General features: G+C 34.3%; 1 protein-coding gene across 3 annotated transcripts in view; it reads right to left on the bottom strand.

The window, feature by feature from the left end:
* Ide (Insulin degrading metalloproteinase) overlaps positions 1 to 18,936 on the bottom strand; it is a 52,316-nt gene that overhangs the window by 16,367 nt on the left and 17,013 nt on the right. For all 3 annotated transcript variants that reach the window (XM_069823581.1, XM_069823582.1, XM_069823583.1), the window contains 8 exons: positions 17,243 to 17,445; positions 12,565 to 12,765; positions 11,657 to 11,794; positions 9,583 to 9,686; positions 5,805 to 5,907; positions 3,625 to 3,720; positions 3,318 to 3,427; positions 174 to 318 (listed from right to left, as the gene is read on the bottom strand). In XM_069823581.1, coding sequence (XP_069679682.1) covers positions 174 to 318; positions 3,318 to 3,427; positions 3,625 to 3,720; positions 5,805 to 5,907; positions 9,583 to 9,686; positions 11,657 to 11,794; positions 12,565 to 12,765; positions 17,243 to 17,445 — 1,100 coding nt within the window. The remainder of the gene's footprint in view (positions 1 to 173; positions 319 to 3,317; positions 3,428 to 3,624; positions 3,721 to 5,804; positions 5,908 to 9,582; positions 9,687 to 11,656; positions 11,795 to 12,564; positions 12,766 to 17,242; positions 17,446 to 18,936) is intronic.

Genomic DNA, 18,936 nt, shown 5'->3' with positions numbered 1-18,936 from the left:
AAGGGAGGGGCATCCTTGCAGTGCCGTTATGTTGATGAGTACATGCCGTACCGAGCAGTTCAAAAGACAGACTTAGGGGATGTAAGGTTCAAGATAACTTGCAATAACAGTACATATTTGGATACATATAGTACTATTAATTAATCAAAGGATTGATATGTGATATTACTTACTATCATGCCATATTTTGTATTGGTGAGCTCCCATCTCATTCCAGCAAGCTCTGCTGCATATGCATATTCATTCAGAGCATCTTTGAATAGCTGCACGAACATGTAAGTCATGTTACAGCTCACAGGATCCAAGTATGCCAGTGGACTGCATTAGGAAATACAAACAATTTTTAAGATAAAAGATAGTACAATAAAACGAATTTATTATTGTGCTGTAATAAAGACATGCCCATGACAAAAAACAAAAATGGTAATGAGTTGAGCCCAATTACATTCCTATTGTGAACAAGATTTTCTCTTTATATTTCGTATAACGAGAAAGTGTGTGTATGTGTGTCTAATGCCTACCCACTTCACTTGCGTGATTCGGGTTCCACATACTGTGAATAGATGGCAGACTGAGAATCATTTTCATGTTGCACACCACTTTGGCGGACCATGTTATTTATGTGTGTATTTGTGAAGAGTTACGTCGTGTAGTAGGATGAGTCTATGTGTAAGTGTAGTGTAGGGAACAGGTGAAGATGATGATAAAGGTGAGAAAGGGAGAATGGGAAATGAAAAAAAAATGCAAATTCTTGATAGAATATGAAACAAAATACTTCTAATCCGTAACTAGTCACTTTTAGGAATTTAATACTAAAATCAAAATTCGCAATTTGCATATTTTATTTGTATTATTACTTTTTTTAAAGTTAATATATATAATAAATATTCATTTATTTATCCCTGGAACTTGTTCGTTAAAGCATAAATAAAACCAAAATAAAATGTTTTCAAATATTTATTACTGAAACATACTGAGTTTGTACTTGCTATTTGTGAAAAGGAAATTGTACCAGAACAATGGAAGGAGTCCATAATTGTACCTATTTTTAAGAAGGGGGACAAGATTAACTGTGGTAACTTTCGAGGAATATCACTTTTGTTGATATCATACAAAATTTTGTCCAATATTCTTTTGAGAAGATTAACTCCATATGTAGATGAAATTATTGGGGATCATCAGTGCGGTTTTAGGCATAACAGATCGACTACTGATCAGATTTTTTGTATTCGACAGATATTGGAGAAAAAATGGGAGTATAAGGGTACAGTACCGGTACATCAGTTATTTATAGATTTAAAAAAGGCAAATGACTCGGTTAAGAGAGAAGTTTTATATAATATTCTTATTGAATTTGGTATTCCCAAGGAACTAGTTTGATTAATTAAAATGTGTCTCAGTGAAACTTACAGCAGAGTCCATATAGACCAGTTTCCATCTGATGCTTTTCCAATTCACTGCAGGCTAAAGCAAGGAGTACTATCACCTTTACTTTTTAACTTCGCTCTAGAATATGCCATTAGGAAAGTTCAGGATCACAGACAGAGTTTGGAATTGAACAAGTTACATCAGCTTCTTGTCTATGCAGATGACGTGAATATGTTAGGAGAAAATTCACAAACAATTAGGGAAAACACGGGAATTTTACTTGAAGCAAGTAAAGCGATAGGTTTGGAAGTAAATCCCGAAAAGACAAAGTATATGATTATGTCTCGTGACCAGAATATTGTACGAAATGGAAACATAAAAATTGGAGATTTATTCTACGAAGAGGTTGAAAAATTCAAATATCTTGGAGCAACAGTAACAAATATAAATGACACTCGGGAGGAAATTAAACGCAGAATAAACATGGGAAATGCCTGTTATTATTGGGTTGAGAAGCTTTTGTCAGCTAGTCTGCTGTCAAAAAATCTGAATGTTAGACTTTATAAAACAGTTATATTACCGGTTGTTCTGTATGGTTGTGAAACTTGGACTCTCGCTTTGAGAGAGGAACAGAGATTAAGGATGTTTGAGAATAAGGTTCTTAGGAAAATATTTGGGGCTAAGGGGGATGAAGTTACAGGAGAATGGAGAAAGTTACACAATACAGAACTGCACGTATTGTATTCTTCACCTGACATAATTAGAAACATTAAATCCAGACGTTTGAGATGGGCAGGGCATGTAGCATGTATGGACGAATCCAGAAATCCATATAGAGTGTTAGTTGGGAAACCAGAGGGAAAAAGACCTTTGGAGAGGCCGAGACTTAGATGGGAGGATATTATTAAAATGGATTTGAGGGAGGTGGGATATGATAGAGACTGGATTAATCTTGCACAGGATAGGGATCGATGGCGGGCTTATGTAAGGGCGGCAATGAACTTGCGGGTTCCTTAAAAGCCATTTGTAAGTAAGTAAAACAAATTGAGTGAACATGCATTATGGAATAATACCAAGACATAAACTATGTCCATATCTACTTTCAACATCCAAATTTATTTAGTAATTTGTTTACTTCTCAACTGAACACCTTTCTTGATCTGACTGTGATACTTATGCACAAGTTCTGGGATCCTGTCCACACGTGAAGCTCTGTGAAATGCTAGACACCACCAAGTACCAATTATAGCTACTATAATTAAAGATGGAGACTGCAACACCTTTGAAAAAGTACATGGTCTCTCTATCACTGGCAGCATATGACATATATATAATAACATTCAAGGAATCTACAGGATCTGTATTCATAATTGATCCCACTGTGCATTTCGAAACGAATGAGGAACAGCCGGCAACAGTGTTGATAAATACATATTGTCATTTGTTTTTGTTCATGGATTGTTGTTTTCAATAAATATTCTTTCGAAACAATATGCGAAAGGTTGTATTTTAATTTCTGTATTCCAAATTTATGGTAGATCTTCAATTACTAATATAACCTAGGTGGTGCAAAACTTTTTTTGATTGTGTATAATAACCTCAATTATTTTAATTTATACGTACAGATAATGGCAAAGTGCAAAATGATGTCACTTTATGTGAGTAAAAGGGTACTTCAGTTAAGTAATTTTTCACTTCAGTACTGACATGGATATCCAATAAGATTTAAATGACCACTGTATTCTTAACATAAATTAATTAAATTTCAAAGTCATTTTTTGTTCAGATAAATATTGTTGGAATAAATTATACCAAATATTAGCTTTAGTTTTATACAATTTAGTTTTTGTGTTCAAATATAATACTAGTTTTGGCTGACTGACATTTATAATTTTCAAAGTCATTTTTTGTTCAGATAAGTACTGTTGGAATAATATGCATAAACTAACCTGACAAATTCAAAACTAAGATTTGCTTTTGGTAGAAGAAACTCATCATCCTGCTTGAACCAAACGCGAGATAATGGTGTATCCTGGACAATGATTGGGTATTGTGGTGCCTGAAATTATAAACAGCCATAAACAAAGAACAAAATCACCATACAAACTAATTAGAAATGTGACAACAATGTTACTCTAAAAAATATAAAAAACTGTTGCACAGTTGCATTAAAATGTAAACATAAAAAATATAAATGATCACTGAAACAGTAATGTTTAATAGTAAAAGACAACATTTTACAGTGATAATCCATACACTTTCTTCCCGTGTCATTAAATCGAAATCTGTTGGAATAAACTCGTTCTTTGGAGGTAGCTTCAGATCTTCACATAGGTCTGCTGATCTCCATTCCTGAAACATACAGTATGAAACAAAATTATGAGAATATTTAACAAATTATTGTCAAAAGGGGAAAAATATTTCAAAAGCAGCTAGCTAGATTGGATATTTGAAACAATACTCTCATCTTATTAAGTACTATTAAACTCATTTCATTATTCTACACCATTCTTTATCTCACTGCTGTAAAACAATCTCACTTTACTTCCATAAAACAGCATCCTCTCTTTAGCATTGTAAAACAACACCTTCACTAATAAATCCTTTTCTAAGAACATAATTATTTTCTTGTTATTCTATTACAGAAAGAGACAGAGAAAGGTACTGTACAACCCGAATTTCCAAAACAGTTCTATTAATTTTACAAAATCCTGTCAGATAATCACAGGTGCAAGCAGACTGCATACTCTATGTGCCTTCTCTAAGAAAACAACTTTTACTACTGTTTCTTAATATAATAGGCAATATCGCTACACATGCCAATGATCTGAGAATAGTTAAGTAAACTGTAGAATTGGTCACATATCCCTTATGTTGCTGGAATGGTTAACTATACAAAGTTGACAACTGTAGAAATTTAGTTTTCCAATAATTCATTATGCACACTGGTAACTGCGATCCTGCTTGACTTGACATTTTGAAAACTGGGGAATAGTTGGAATATTTAAGAAAGGGAAAAACAGTTTAAGATTTCAAATGAATTAAGGTACAATAAAACCAAGAAATGTTAAAATAAATAAAGAAAAAACAAAGATTATTGAAAACCTTCCTAAGGAATACAATTTTGCAGTCTTCCAAAGTATGTTACTTTTATTTCTCATTTATTGGTATTTTGTTGCCAAGTATTAACATACACCATGGTTACAAAATATTGGACGATTTCAGAAGGCTATATTTTCACCAATATTGAACATGATCTTATCACCATTTGAAACAGGGAAGTTTGAAGTTTTTACTGACCTTTGATGCACTCAATGTAAGCCCCACGTATAATATGGTAGACGTCCAGGCAGTGATAGCATTCTTACTAAATCCTGTCAAGCATGTCTTGTGTGACATTCCTGATTGCTATGTTAATGCACCTTCCCAATTCGGCCAGTATCACTGGAAGTGGAGGTATGTAAACCTTATCCTTGACGAAACTCCACAGAAATAAATCACACACTGTGAAATCCAGTGAATGGGGATGGAGTAGCCACGTGCAGAAGATCCAGTTTGCATTCATTGCACGACTAATCCATCGACCTGTTAGGTGTTGATTTAGGAAAATTGGCTAATGTCACAACTCACAGGCGAGGAGGAACAGGGGTTCATTTTCCAACAAGTTGGAGCTCCTCCATATTGGCATACAGAGGTACCTAAATTAACGGATGCAGACAGCACTTTCTGCACATGGCCACTCTGTTCATCGGATTTCACAGTATGTGATTTCTTTCTGTGGGGTTTCGTCAAGGACAATGTTTATATACCTCCACTTCCAGCGACATTGGCCGAATTGGGAAGGTTAATTAACACAGCAATCAGGAAAGTCACACAAGACATGCTTGAGAGGGTTTGGTAAGAATGGGATCATCACCTGGACATGTGCCATATTACACGTGGGGCTCACATTGAGCGCATCTACAGTCAGTATAAAACTTCAAACTTCCCTGTTTCAAATGGTGATAAGATCATGTATTTATGTTCAATATTGGTAAAAATATAGCCTTCTGAAAATGTCCACTAATTTGTAATCATGGCGTGGAAGCTGTATGAAAACATTTACTCAATGTAATATTGTAGTCTAACACACTTATTTCTCCATAAACTGAGGATTATTATTTTCTTAAATATTAATATTTTTTTCTCGATTACTGTAAAATTATGTTTTTGGCACTTGCACTATCTAGCTTTTCCACTCTTTAATATTAATAAAATATTTTCTCCACTTAAAATTAATAATAAATTGCAGTGAAATTAACCTATCAATGAACAAGACCTCTTCAGAAAAACACACGTTCAACCTAAATAATTTATGTGTAATATAATTGCGTAAAATTATTTTTCGTTTACTAATACACAGAAGTGAACAGTAAGATATTTTTAATCATACTCACATTTAATACTGATTCTGGTATCTTCTCTAGCTTGTATTTTGTTCCATACCACTTCTCTATTTCATTTGTCTCTGGTTCGAACTTTTGTCCAACAACTGCAACTCTGAAAATCAAAAAGGGTTAACATGTATGTTCCTAAAGTACATATTTTAACACTAACAATACATTAAAAATCACTTGGAGTAAAACTTTTTCCTTAATTACAGAAGGCAAAGTTTTGTAACCATATTCATTTTAGCTTTAATATTGAGATTTTGCAGTGCAAATAGTTTAGGTGTAATAGTTGATATTAGTTTAATGAACAACATGGCCTTTCTTCATGTACTGATATATCCATGAGTTAAAAACGAGATTACCTCTAAACTTAAAAAAAAACTATCTTTCAAAATATGGAAAATAAATTTGTTTTTGGTAGCCACGTAAATTCATACAAGAGCACAGAGAACTTCTAATTTTCATAACCTGTGCATGTTATTAACATCCTTCATCTGTTTCCTTTGGTATCGAATTTTTATATGGAAATCTCATACATACTTATACGCACATGCAAAAAAGCAAATACGATCTATTATTATTGTATTATTATTATTATTATTATTATTATTATTATTATTAATTTTTTCTTCAGAAAATATCAACTAAGTGAATAATAAAACCCTATGACACATATTTATATGATCAAGAATTTTAGATATTCTATATTTATGTGATTATAATGCACACCTTTTTTGACAAAACGTCATCTTGAAAATTCGGATGTGTATTATATTTGCATGCAAATGCTCAATTTATGCTACAAGACATGGTGGAAAACCACTGATGGAAATGGCCATTGCGAGTTCATGTTTTCTTATCTTTTGTGCATTTGTTATTCATTTCATTTATTTGATTAGACTTTAAGTGGTAATTTTTATATATTAATCTACATGCTCCCACAAAATCCACTTCAGATAGATATAATCCAATCAGAAGTAGACCTCCTAGAACAAATCACCAAAAATCAACACAGTAAAGAAAATTTAAAACAATTGGCCCTTGAAACCGTCAACATCAGATATCCCAAGGACTATTGGATAAGAATTTATACCGATGGCTCAAAAACAGACCCTCAAGGAAATATAGGAGCTGGTATTTTTAGTAATATTTTTTGCTTCTATCTCCCAGTTGGTTTTAATCTATCTGCCTATGATGGAGAAATTGAAGCTATACATGTTGCCTTAAATCAACTTTTACTCCACATGGATAAATTCACAAATGCCGTCATTCTCTTGAACTCAAAAACAGCCATCTTGTCCATAAATAAAACTGACCACCCCTACATAGAACAAATCAATAATTGTCAAAAAATACTTGCAATCTTAAAAGAACACGTCAAAACAGTTGTGTTACAATGGATCCCAGGACATTGTAATCTACATGGGAATGAACAGGCTGACACATTAGCTAAGAAGGGTGCCAATCTCAAAATAAATCCACCCAAACCATTGTCATTTAGCTCAGTAAAACAATATATCAAGCAACTACAAAAAAATAATCACCAACAAGAATTGGACAAAAACATTTCAAGACAACGTAGGAAATTACTGAAGGATATACCTCCTGAACCCAGAAGAATAGCAGTGCAAGCTTTCACCTTAACACTGAACATGACATCCTGGGTAAACACCTCAATTGTCTTGGCATCCTGCCATCATCAGCCTGCATTTTGTGCCATCAACAGGAAGACATGAATAGACAATATTGTGCAAAATGCCCTGCTCTGAAATCCTCCAAGGAAGTCGACCGCTACTCGGAAGTCAGAGCCCGAATGTTTTAGATTACTTAATCCGTAGTTTTGTTCACCACTTTCTTGTTTTCCCTCAGTCAATGATAGTAAATATCATGTACTAGCCATAAGACAAATAAATAAATATATTAATCTACATTTAATATTTTATCAACAGTAATCTCACTAGACGTTTTGATTTATCTAGAGAAAACCAAAACTCGAGTGGGATTTAATTGACTATTACACGATTAGAAGAAAGTATATAAAAATTAGAAGTAACGAAGTACTCCAATACAATAAAATATTGACTTACGAAAATACAACTGTCTTCAAATGTATTATTGCACCATCTCAATATTACAAATATTACGCTAGATGCATGCTAGATGGCAGTAGTGAGCAATGCCTTCTCGTAGAGAAGTTCTCGATCTATTATACACGATGGCAATGTTACTAGTCAAGAAGGCTTTGTTGATTCAGTTTCATTTTTATTAAAATGCAACATTCCACTTCAATTATCCGAATCCCAGTAATCAATGTCACTTGACAGATGATTTTCAATAAATCTTAATATTAAACAATCTCTGATACGTGACTATCCATAATATCATATAGCAGAAGCTATAACATAACCTAACTAATATACACAAGTGTTAGAAAAGTTTTAATTAACGACGCTGACATAAAAAATAAACATGAATAATTTTAAAAGGAATAATTATTGCAGGTACAATTTTCAAATTTGAATGTGGTTGGTGGTTCAATTGATGTTATATTGGACGTGTGCGTAATAGAAGTGGAACTCGTTGATTTAGGCCTACATGGTGTATTCAACTTATTCAGAATTTCCGAATGAATAATTTTAAAAGGAATAATTATTGAATGTACAATTTTCAAATTTGAATGTGGTTGGTGGTTCAATTGATGTTATATTGGACGTGTGCGTAATAGAAGTGGAACTCGTTGATTTAGGCCTACATGATGTATTCAACTTATTCAGAATTTCCGAATGAATAATTTTAAAAGGAATAATTATTGAATGTACAATTTTCAAATTTGAATGTGGTTGGTGGTTCAATTGATGTTATATTGGACGTGTGCGTAATAGAAGTGGAACTAGTTGATTTAGGCCTACATGGTGTATTCAACTTATTCAGGATTTCCGAATTGTGCTCTTCATTTATTTTTAAATCGGATTTCAGAAGATGCATAGGTATGATCAGTAATTTTTATTAATTCTTGTTCTTGAATGCCAATGTGAGTCATATTTGAAACTGCTGTGCATCGACTGGAGTGGTTTGTAATTTTATATATATATACATATATATATATATATATTTTTTTTTTTTTTTGACGTCCAGACCAGCGCAGTTTCAAATGTTGGCAAACAAAGAAACAAATGCTAGGGACGCGATAAAATTAAACAAATGCTAGGGACACGATAAAATTGTGCGATAAGCAGCCATGATTGGTTGAAATACGTCCTTTCGTACCGTTTTATTGGTCAAAAGTAGTATGACGTAGTAAGAGTGTAATAGTCATGGTAAACTTTTTATTCTTAATTTCATGTTCATTCTTAACAACAAGCATTATTAATACGAATCGAACATTATTTTTAACTATGACACTCTTTTCTTTTATTGTGAGATTTTATGTATGTAACTTTTAGAAATTCAGCATCTTAAAATAAACCAAAGCATGTACCAACAATAAAATTACTAATGAAAGAGTGACATGATGTTAGCTATTGTCACTCAATGTTCTAACATCAACTCAGACCTGTTGACTGGAAGTTCCAGTTCTGATATTGTAAGAGAGGAAGAATTTGATATATAGCTAAAGGTAAAGGTACCATTGCATTTGTATCCTGTCTTGATAATATTTTTTTTTTTTTTTTTTTTGCACAGGTATTATATTTGCCAGTTATTTTTTCCCTGGATTTTAGGACCAAAAAATCCAGGTGCGTATTATATTCGAATAAATTATACATACCACTCCTATAAAGATTACCTGATGTTTTCAGGGGTGAGGTAACCTAATACCATTTCAATGAGATCAGGTCGCCAGTCACTGATGAGATAACAACCTGATAATACTTCGTCTAATGGATAGTCCTGAAAAACAAGGCACACAACCTCGTTATGTAATTGAAAAACTTGGAATACTTTAACTTAAATTTAAAATTATATTTGAACACTAAAACACTAATATTCTCGATTTTAATATGACTAATATTTATATTTTTAAAATGTGACGCTATTTCATCTTGCAATGTAAAACTGCTCACATTTTCTTATAAAATATGTAATGTAGTAAATAATTACTTAACAATATTTTATGCAAAGTACTGTCAAACAAATTAATGATCAATGATCACAACCTCCTTTCAAATCTATCTCTGTTCACAAATTCACAACCATCTCTCAATTATATTAAAACTTCTTAATCATTTCAGAAGCCACAAGAGTAACTTAGGAGTTAGTGAATTTAACTCGTGTCCTAAGACTGTGCTTGAGAGAGGATTTGAATCTAGTTTAAGCTGATTATCCAGTTGGAATTTTCCCCGAATATTTCCCTCACTGTAAAGTGAGTATCAGGTAATCCTATGAAAAATCCTCACAATCAACTTGCCAAATACCAATGGAATAACTATGTAACCAATAGTATTCAATTAGAATTAGAGTCTGGCTGGGCGGAAGAGAAGGCCTACTGGCCTTAGCTCTGCCAGATTAAATAAATTATTATTATTATTATTATTATTATTATTATTATTATTTTACTATCACCAATTCGAAATATGCCAGATAACTATATACTTGATACAGCATGGCAAGTAACCAATTAAAAATAAAAACATTCCAGATAAGGAGGAGTGTTGTTAACAATGTTGGCCTCACCTAGGGTTGCCACATGGGTTTTGTAAAAAAAAAAAAAAATAGGTAAATTAACTGATTTATTAAACAAAAAATTCGGGAAACCAGTATTTTAGATATTTTAAATTTATCGCACTGTTTATTAAATTAAAATTCATTCATTCATAGTGTTAAACCCAGCATTTTCCAATCTTTCCTATTTTCTACCTTCCTCTTTGTCTCCTCATATGATCCATATATCTTAATGTCATCTATCATCTGATATCTTCTGCCCCGAACTCTTCTCTCATTCACCATTCCTTCCAGTGCATCCTTCAGTAGGCAGTTTCTTCTCAGCCAGTGACCCAACCAATTTCTTTCCCTCTTCCTGACCAGTTCAGCATCATTCTTTCTTCACCCACTCTTTCCAACACAACTTCATTTCTTACGTTAGTCAAAAAATTAATGTCCTACTAACTGAAAAAAAAACTACATTTCTTTGAAACATAATGAGTTTCATACAGAAAGAATATTTCAAATTTACCTCAGTTCGATTGTTTATATTTCTTTTAAGCTCTAGCATCTCCCAACAGTGACACTTTGTTTACAACTTCTAAATCTTAATAGTCCAGTTCTGAATTGGTACAAACTTGCAATTCTGGTTTCATCAAAACATTGGAGCATATGTTCTTACTGTTTGACCATTTGTGATTCATTATAAGATTGTAACACTGACAATGTCTATAGTGAAATTTTTCATTCAATGACAATAAAGATTATTATTATAATTATTATTATTATTTGTAGGCTTGGGGATATCAAGTTTCTAATTTTACATTGGTATGGTTGCATCTACATACTCTACATGAACACAGAGAATTGTGAATGGCCACATTTAGCTATCACGTCAATGTTATATTTAAATTTGCAATGTGTATGAAGCTTGACAATTTAAACCAGTGCTGAAGGGTAACTTGTGGGTTCATTCAATCTTCTGCCCATCAGTGATTCATTTTTGCCCCCAATCAGGGTCCGACAGTGGTGGAACATCACTTAAAAAAATATTCTGCTACATATCTATGTGATTTACATATACTAATATTACTTTTATACAGAGAAAGCACGAAATTCACATTTCATATCATCAGTAAAGAAAAACTTATCACCAATTGGTTTGATGTTGGGATAAACCAGAAACTCAGATTTCTGTAAGTATTTAAAAGTATACTCACATGAAGATTGTGAACTGTATTAGATACATAGCTCCTTGGAGACTCCTTGTCTTTGAATCGAAAATGCATGGACACAATATCCTTGTATTCTTGAAAAATCCATTCCTTTGGTCCATCTCGTTTTAACATATTCACATACTGGCAACAAGAAAAATATAATAAAAAATTCTGCTGTAACCAACTAATAACATCGAGGGTATACAGTAAAATAAAATAAGCTGTTTTATGTAGCTACATTACGCTTACTTATATTTGAATTGCAAAAGGAAATACTACATATAAGTCCCGGAAAGGAGGCAATGTGCATGATCAGAGGATGAGTGACCTGGTTCACAAGAGAGTAAATAGTTGAGGTAATAAAATTAGTTTTGTTTCGTTGTATGTCTGATCATGTGCATTGCCTCCTTTCTGGGACTTACAAAGTGCGACAAAACTTTTTTCTAAGACTGTATATTCAAGTTCAAAGTCATAATTTTGTAGCCTACTGGCAGTCATGATGAATGGTTCCAGCCAATAAGAAAGAGACCATCCAATTCCGATCAGTCATCTCTGAGCAACTGGCCTTTAAAGTTGTAGAAGTGCATGAAACCAGCGAGTGCAAAATAAAACTAAAGAGAGAGCACTTTCGTGCGATGATTTCTTAAAATTTTTAACATGGTTTGAACGAGTCACAATGTCTTGAACGTTTGACACAGGCTACTGGAGACCTTCTTTTAACCTGCCACATTATGGCACAAAAGGACGGGGCTTTCAAGTGGCATAAAAGTTTCTCACCCTCTTGTCGTCAGATTATCGTGTCTCAAAAACTTTCCTAGTGACCCCCATATAATTTAAAATCAATGTTCATAATTCAAATGAATATTTAATTTCAAATATCCTCCAGAAATTAAATGTATGTAACAACTAACCTGGAACACAAGTTTGACAATATCGTCAACATGATCAATTCCTTCTTCTGTTAAGTCCACATTAATTCCGAAGAAACCAAATCCTCTTGAACCTGTTCGAGCACCACCCACTAGACTATTGCACCAACCTTTGGCTCGTAGAACAGATAATAAACTTCCGGGGCCTTCATGGCCAAACAAATGGCTTAAATAATGACCTGGCTGCAAAGTTAAAAGATAAAGTACATAGTAAAATAGAAGCCCTCACAACTCATTTAAATTACATTATTAAAAATACACAAATATGCCTGATAAAAACACACATATTATGTATTGCTTTTATGCACATCTACGAAGAGACTTAACCAAACTAGTATACTATCAAAGCTTGCAAGTATTTAAATGTTATAATTAAAAGAAATACGATTACACCATCCAAATTAAGCAGGGAAAATCTGAAGTGGATTCTCGGCCTGTTAACTGAACACTGGGGAAGAGATGGGCCTCTACTGTTCTCGAAATTCAAACACAAATGAAACAACTAAAGGTACGATCAAACGTCGCTACTTTTGCAGGGCTGCAGAACAAAAAAACTGCGCAACTCTTGTACTGCGACGAGTGAACAACGGTGCAACCCGAAAAGTAGCGGCTGCCGAACCTGCTGCCCGCTACTTTTCCATGCTGCGCGCAACTTAAAAGTAGCGACGTGTGAACAGGGTTCTCAGGGTTGCAGCCGCAGCATTTTTGATATCGGTTTTGTTGAAACTTTTGCTGCGGTTGCAACCAGTGTTACCACCCAAATGTGCCAATGATACTTTTATTGCTTGGATATATTTTAATGTTAAATGTGATGAAAATAAATTATTTGTAACAGTTATTAAATACACAACACAGTCTGAGCATAATTGGTGACGATATAATTCATTTTTTAAATTTTCCGTAGCGTAGTTCCAAACAGGAGGGTTGCCAACATTGATTACGTGAATATACTGTTGGTTATCATTTAAGTATATAGGCGTTTTTAAAAGCTTTATAGTAAAAATAATGTCAATTTCTGAATACTAGATACGACAGAAAAGCAAATAATAGATAAGGAAGCTTTCGCATGAGTTTCTTAATAATGCGAACATAACCACAAAATGTATATTGAGAAGTCAATACAGAGATGGAAACCTGCAGCATGACTGCAGCTGCAAAAGTAGTGCCTTGCGTGTGAACAGACTCGCAACCTCCAGTTGCAACTTTTGCAGCACTCGGGTTGCGCAGCACGAAAAGTAGCGTGCAGACCGCTACTTTTGGCTTACGTGTGAACACAACACGCAACTTTTGCAGCTGCAGTATAAAAGTAGCGCTGCAAAAGTAGCGACGTGTGACCGTACCTTAAGTATTTATTACATACCGTATTTACCTGCATAATGAACGCACCTCAGTTTTTCGCGTTAAATTAAAAAAAAAAAAAATTACCCGTGTAATAGATGCATCTCATTTTAAACAGAGATCATTTTAATAACATCGAAAGTCGTAAGACTGGATTCAAGTTTTTAAGCAACCATGCACAGTACTACTGCAATCATGATTGGTTCTTTTTTACACATGCAAAATATAGGTACCAGTACTCGCCAATTAATAACACAGTATTCTGAGGACATCTGCAGTAATCAGTTGTGTTGATAAAATTATGTTTCGACAATGGATAAGAACCGACCGAAATATTCAAGTTATACAGCAAGTTTTAAGCTAAAAGTTATCAAATTTGTGGAAGAACACGGTAACAGAGCCGCTGGTCGAGAATTTATCAGGAAACTTGTATACACAGAGTGGATGGCAGGTGGTGGTCATGAGATGATACTGACAGGAAAGATACGGCGACCAACAATTGAAGTGATATGTGACTGGATAATACGGGCGTGGAACATGGTAATGCCAGAAATAGTTAAAAAAAAGTTTCTTCAAGACCAGCATACCAAATGCAATCGTTGGGACAGAAGACGATATTTTATGGGGTGAGGATGAGGAGGAATGTGAATCTGTGATAAATGATAGCAGTGATGCTGAACCTGATAGTGAATAAGGTAGGGCTAGTATTAATGATAACAATAAAGTGTCTTGTCTTATTGTCACTGTATTCATTGTTACAAGTTATCATCTGTTTATACAAGTGCTGCTAACTATTAATCATCTTAAGTGTGATGCAATCAATATATATATTAGTCACGACCCTTATATTGTTATATATTCTATCAATTATTTCAGCATTCAAGATGGCGCACCTTTAATACATGTTCCCCCCCCCCACTAAAATCTTTTCCTCGCATAAAAGATGCACCCTAGTTTTTTGTTATAAAAATCGAAAAAAAAAAAAAAAAAGTGCATCTATTACGTGGGTAAATACGGTAAGTCAAGTTCAGCACAACTAAGAGCTACTTTACTGAACTAAGTAAGCTCTCCAAAGTCTCAATTAACAGTGTAGTAATCTTTGCTGAAGGTCTTATCAGGTAGGAAATTAAGCATCTCTAAGCATTTCAGCCCAAGGAGTCTTTTTTAGCACCTGTTAAGGAATGATTTGCATACCAATTGTACTGTCGGTTAAACTGCTCCATCATCCACCACATCACACATTCCTCTTCAGCCATCAAATCCATATACCATACTTCTGGTGGTAGTCTCTCTTACCTCTTAGATCTACATGAGTCGTTATGTACCTGTCAGGAGCTCAGGAGCATAGGCTTTGGTGCCTTTTCTGTAGATCTATGAGTATTCTAGAATCCACCATCACTGCTATCTGTACACCTATCAATCTAAGGATAAATTACGAGGAACACTCACTATGGTGGATGATCAATTCATATCATACAAACTCAAGTAGTACTCTATTTTTCGAAATGGAGATGAGGATTGTGGTGGTGATTATGACCGATGATGAAAGGAGAACTGTGGAGAGTGTTGGTGGAGTGATGAAAGAAAAACGAGAGAACCCCACCCCGAGAGAAACTTTCAGAGCCTCAGCTTTATCCACCACAAATAGGCCTACAACTCCACCATTGCCAGGATTTGAATTTGGGTCTGCAGTCATCATAAGCCAGTATTCTGCCAAATGAGCTATGGATAAAGGTAGGAGAAATACAACAGATTTTCAACTCTGTGGAGCACAAGGTCAGTTATTAAACACGCCTTGTGTAGATTGTAATTTTCTTTTTGTCTAATGGAGAGTACTCAACTATTCGTTTTTCACTCATATGAAGCCAGTTGTGTAGACCAGTTTACTGACAGAATTGTTGTCCAGGGTGTGTCTTAGAAGGCTAGTCTATGCTACACCCACAATGAGATGGTGATGGAGATTTGTTAGGATGCCACAGGGGAACTGGAGTTCCTGGAGGAAACTCCTCTGTTGCCAGAACCACAGGTTTGCCCAACATAAATTGGGGGTATGCTGGGGATTGAACCCAGGTCCACAGGGTTGATTTTGAATCCACTGCTCTAGCCATGGACTGCCATGGCAGCTTTTGTAGCCTCTACATTACATTATTTTAATCTAACGGAAACTAAATTAGTGTAACTATTTTAAAGTTAAAGATATAGCGCCTAGCTCCTCAGCTGGCTCCACACCTCCGGCACTACAAATATGGAGCACGACACTTTCCTAGTCATCAGTTCACCCTGAAGACGAGGATGATGAACATTCTCGAAACGTCAGTTCATCACCAAGTATTTATCTGGCTGGAAGCCTGAGAAAGATTTAAGTTAAAAATATACTGTATTTATTCACAGTATAGATACCATTGCATAATGGACACACCCTAATTTTTGACAGTAATATTACAGTCTAGTATATACAGTCACGAAGCTCAATACATAGTAAATATGCATCCATAGATAGTTGCTGACCACTAGGATCGCTACTATCACCTCATTACAGACAATGCGAAATAGTGCCTGCACAATCTACGTAGGGAAAAAAATCACCATATAATGTACCCATTACATTTTCAACTGCTACCTGTGGTAATATCCTAGTTTTTGCTTTATTTGTATTCAGTTTTAGGTTATACTGTGCTACATCTTTTATTAATTTTGTATGTTATGTGCTTTACATTATTACTGCTTGTAAGCATTTGATATACTGGTACTCTCGAAGTCCAATGATGCTCTTGAATGTCTGATGTCGAAAGCAGCTGTCATCATCACGTGGGATATCAGGTAGTTACGATTTTTTCCCCTAAAATTTTTTCCTCGCATATAATACGCACACAGGATTTTTAGTAAAAAATTATGGAAAAAACTGCATCTAATATGCGAGTAAATACGGTATATTCAATGTACTATAAATATTTGTCCTCGATGCTCCATGAGTTACAGTGCTTAATTCTGGACACAGGCATCATGGCTTGTTCTTGTCTGAGGGCCCAATACTTCGCAAAGAAAATTGTCTACTAATTCTTCAAGTGGAATGCTAACAGACAGACAGACTGATGGCATACTCAAAACCACATTTTCAGTATCAAGGACGCAGAAAATATGTATTTCCACGAAAACCTCAATACCAATTTCTTTGCAACATTATACTACTTTTTCTTTATACTTCATATATAAAATAAATAAATAAATAAAAAGACCGTAAGTCATTAAACACTAACTTTTAAACGACCTAACAGGAGCTGAACATTATCAATAATTTATTTTATATTCATCTTTCACTTACCCCTGCCTTATAATATTCATGGAGGTCCGGAATGGGGAATGTGATGTTCAAATTTCTGAGATCCTTAACTGGAACTATGAAGCCTTTCATTTGAAGTTGTTCAGGACCGAATGGATGATCAGTCCACACTGGAGCAGTAACATTCTTGTTTTGCACATCAGAGAACAACTCCAGTGCCATGCTTTCCAGTTCATCAAGGCTCTCTAGATAGAGGTAGGAAATTACATTAACACTACTCTTTAACATAATTATTATAATCAAATATTCTTACTCATTGAGCGCTCCCATGAAATGTACCAGAGAAACAGCAACAGAAAAAACAATTGTTAACTCATTACTTCACTTCGAAAGATGTTCCCAAGCATTAGGAGTGTGAAATATAACAATAATAATAATACTTACTTACTTATTGGCTTTGGCTTTTAAGGAACCCGGAGGTTCATTGCCGTCCTCACATAAGCCCGCCACTGATCCCTATCCTGAGCAAGATTAATCCAGTCTCTACCATCATATCCCACTTCCCTCAAATCCATTTTAATATTATCTTCCCATCTATGTCTCGGCTTCCCCAAAGGTCTTTTTCCTGCCAGCCTCCCAACTAACACTCTATATGCATTTCTGGATTCGCCCATACGTGCTACATGCCCTGCCCATCTCAAGCATCTGGATTTAATGTTCCTAATATAATAATAATAATAATAATAATAATAATAATAATAATAATAATTTTGTATCAACAAAAGCCGCCCTAAATAAGGGCTCAATAGATTGGCCTACTAATCAATTCACAATGAACAATGATTAAAAACAATTAGAAATAAAATCTGCATTAAAAATACAATAGTAGAACAAGTTAATTCATTTTATAATCTAGGCTACATAATATAATTTGCAGAAGTAAGATATGGGGCGTTCAGAGCACAAGGGAATCAAGTCCACTTTTGGTCAATTGGGTGATATTTCGTCTGTACATACCTTAGATGAGACTACTTTAAGAGCATAAAAGAATCATGTCCTCACAATCTTTACAATGGTGCAGATGTTTAAAATCACATTCACCTTAAATGGATTATTAACTATATATAAAGACTTTAAGTCTAATTTTCTGAAAAGTTTATTTTTGTGACTTGATTCCCTTGTGCTCTGAATGCCCCATAGACAGCACTAAAATTATCAAAACTTATCAAAATCAGACGAGTAATGAACCAAGTTTTCAGGCCCTCATAAGTTCAAAAACATACGAGGTTGAAGGTTTATAAATTTCTAGCTCTATCTGTCCTAGGCTATGGGAGTAAAGCATCAACTTTCAGGAAAACAGAAAAAGATAACTCACAGCATCTGGAATGAAATGATTTATGAGGACAGCAGGGTACACATTACTGGATCATCACGGAAATGAAGATGTGGTAAAAAAAACTAAATGTTGAATCTATCTTGAAGTACATCCATATTACAGGAGTCAATGGAAAATAACATGAATTCCAATTGAATGTCAAAACTAATAAATTAATTAATAAATTCATATGATTTAAACATCCTTTATTTAAAACTGCCAACAACGCATTAATCGACATCCGAACAGTATAGGTAACCCCAAAGTCCACAGAAATCCAGGCAGATCTAAAACAAAAAGATTGCTAGAGATTGTAACAGGGCACTACGCACTGAGGCCTAATTTGATAGTAGTGACTAGT

Source organism: Periplaneta americana, chromosome 4 (assembly GCF_040183065.1).
Source record: "Periplaneta americana isolate PAMFEO1 chromosome 4, P.americana_PAMFEO1_priV1, whole genome shotgun sequence".
In the NCBI taxonomy this organism is placed as follows: domain Eukaryota; kingdom Metazoa; phylum Arthropoda; class Insecta; order Blattodea; family Blattidae; genus Periplaneta; species Periplaneta americana.
This window is presented reverse-complemented; position numbering and strand designations above follow the sequence as displayed.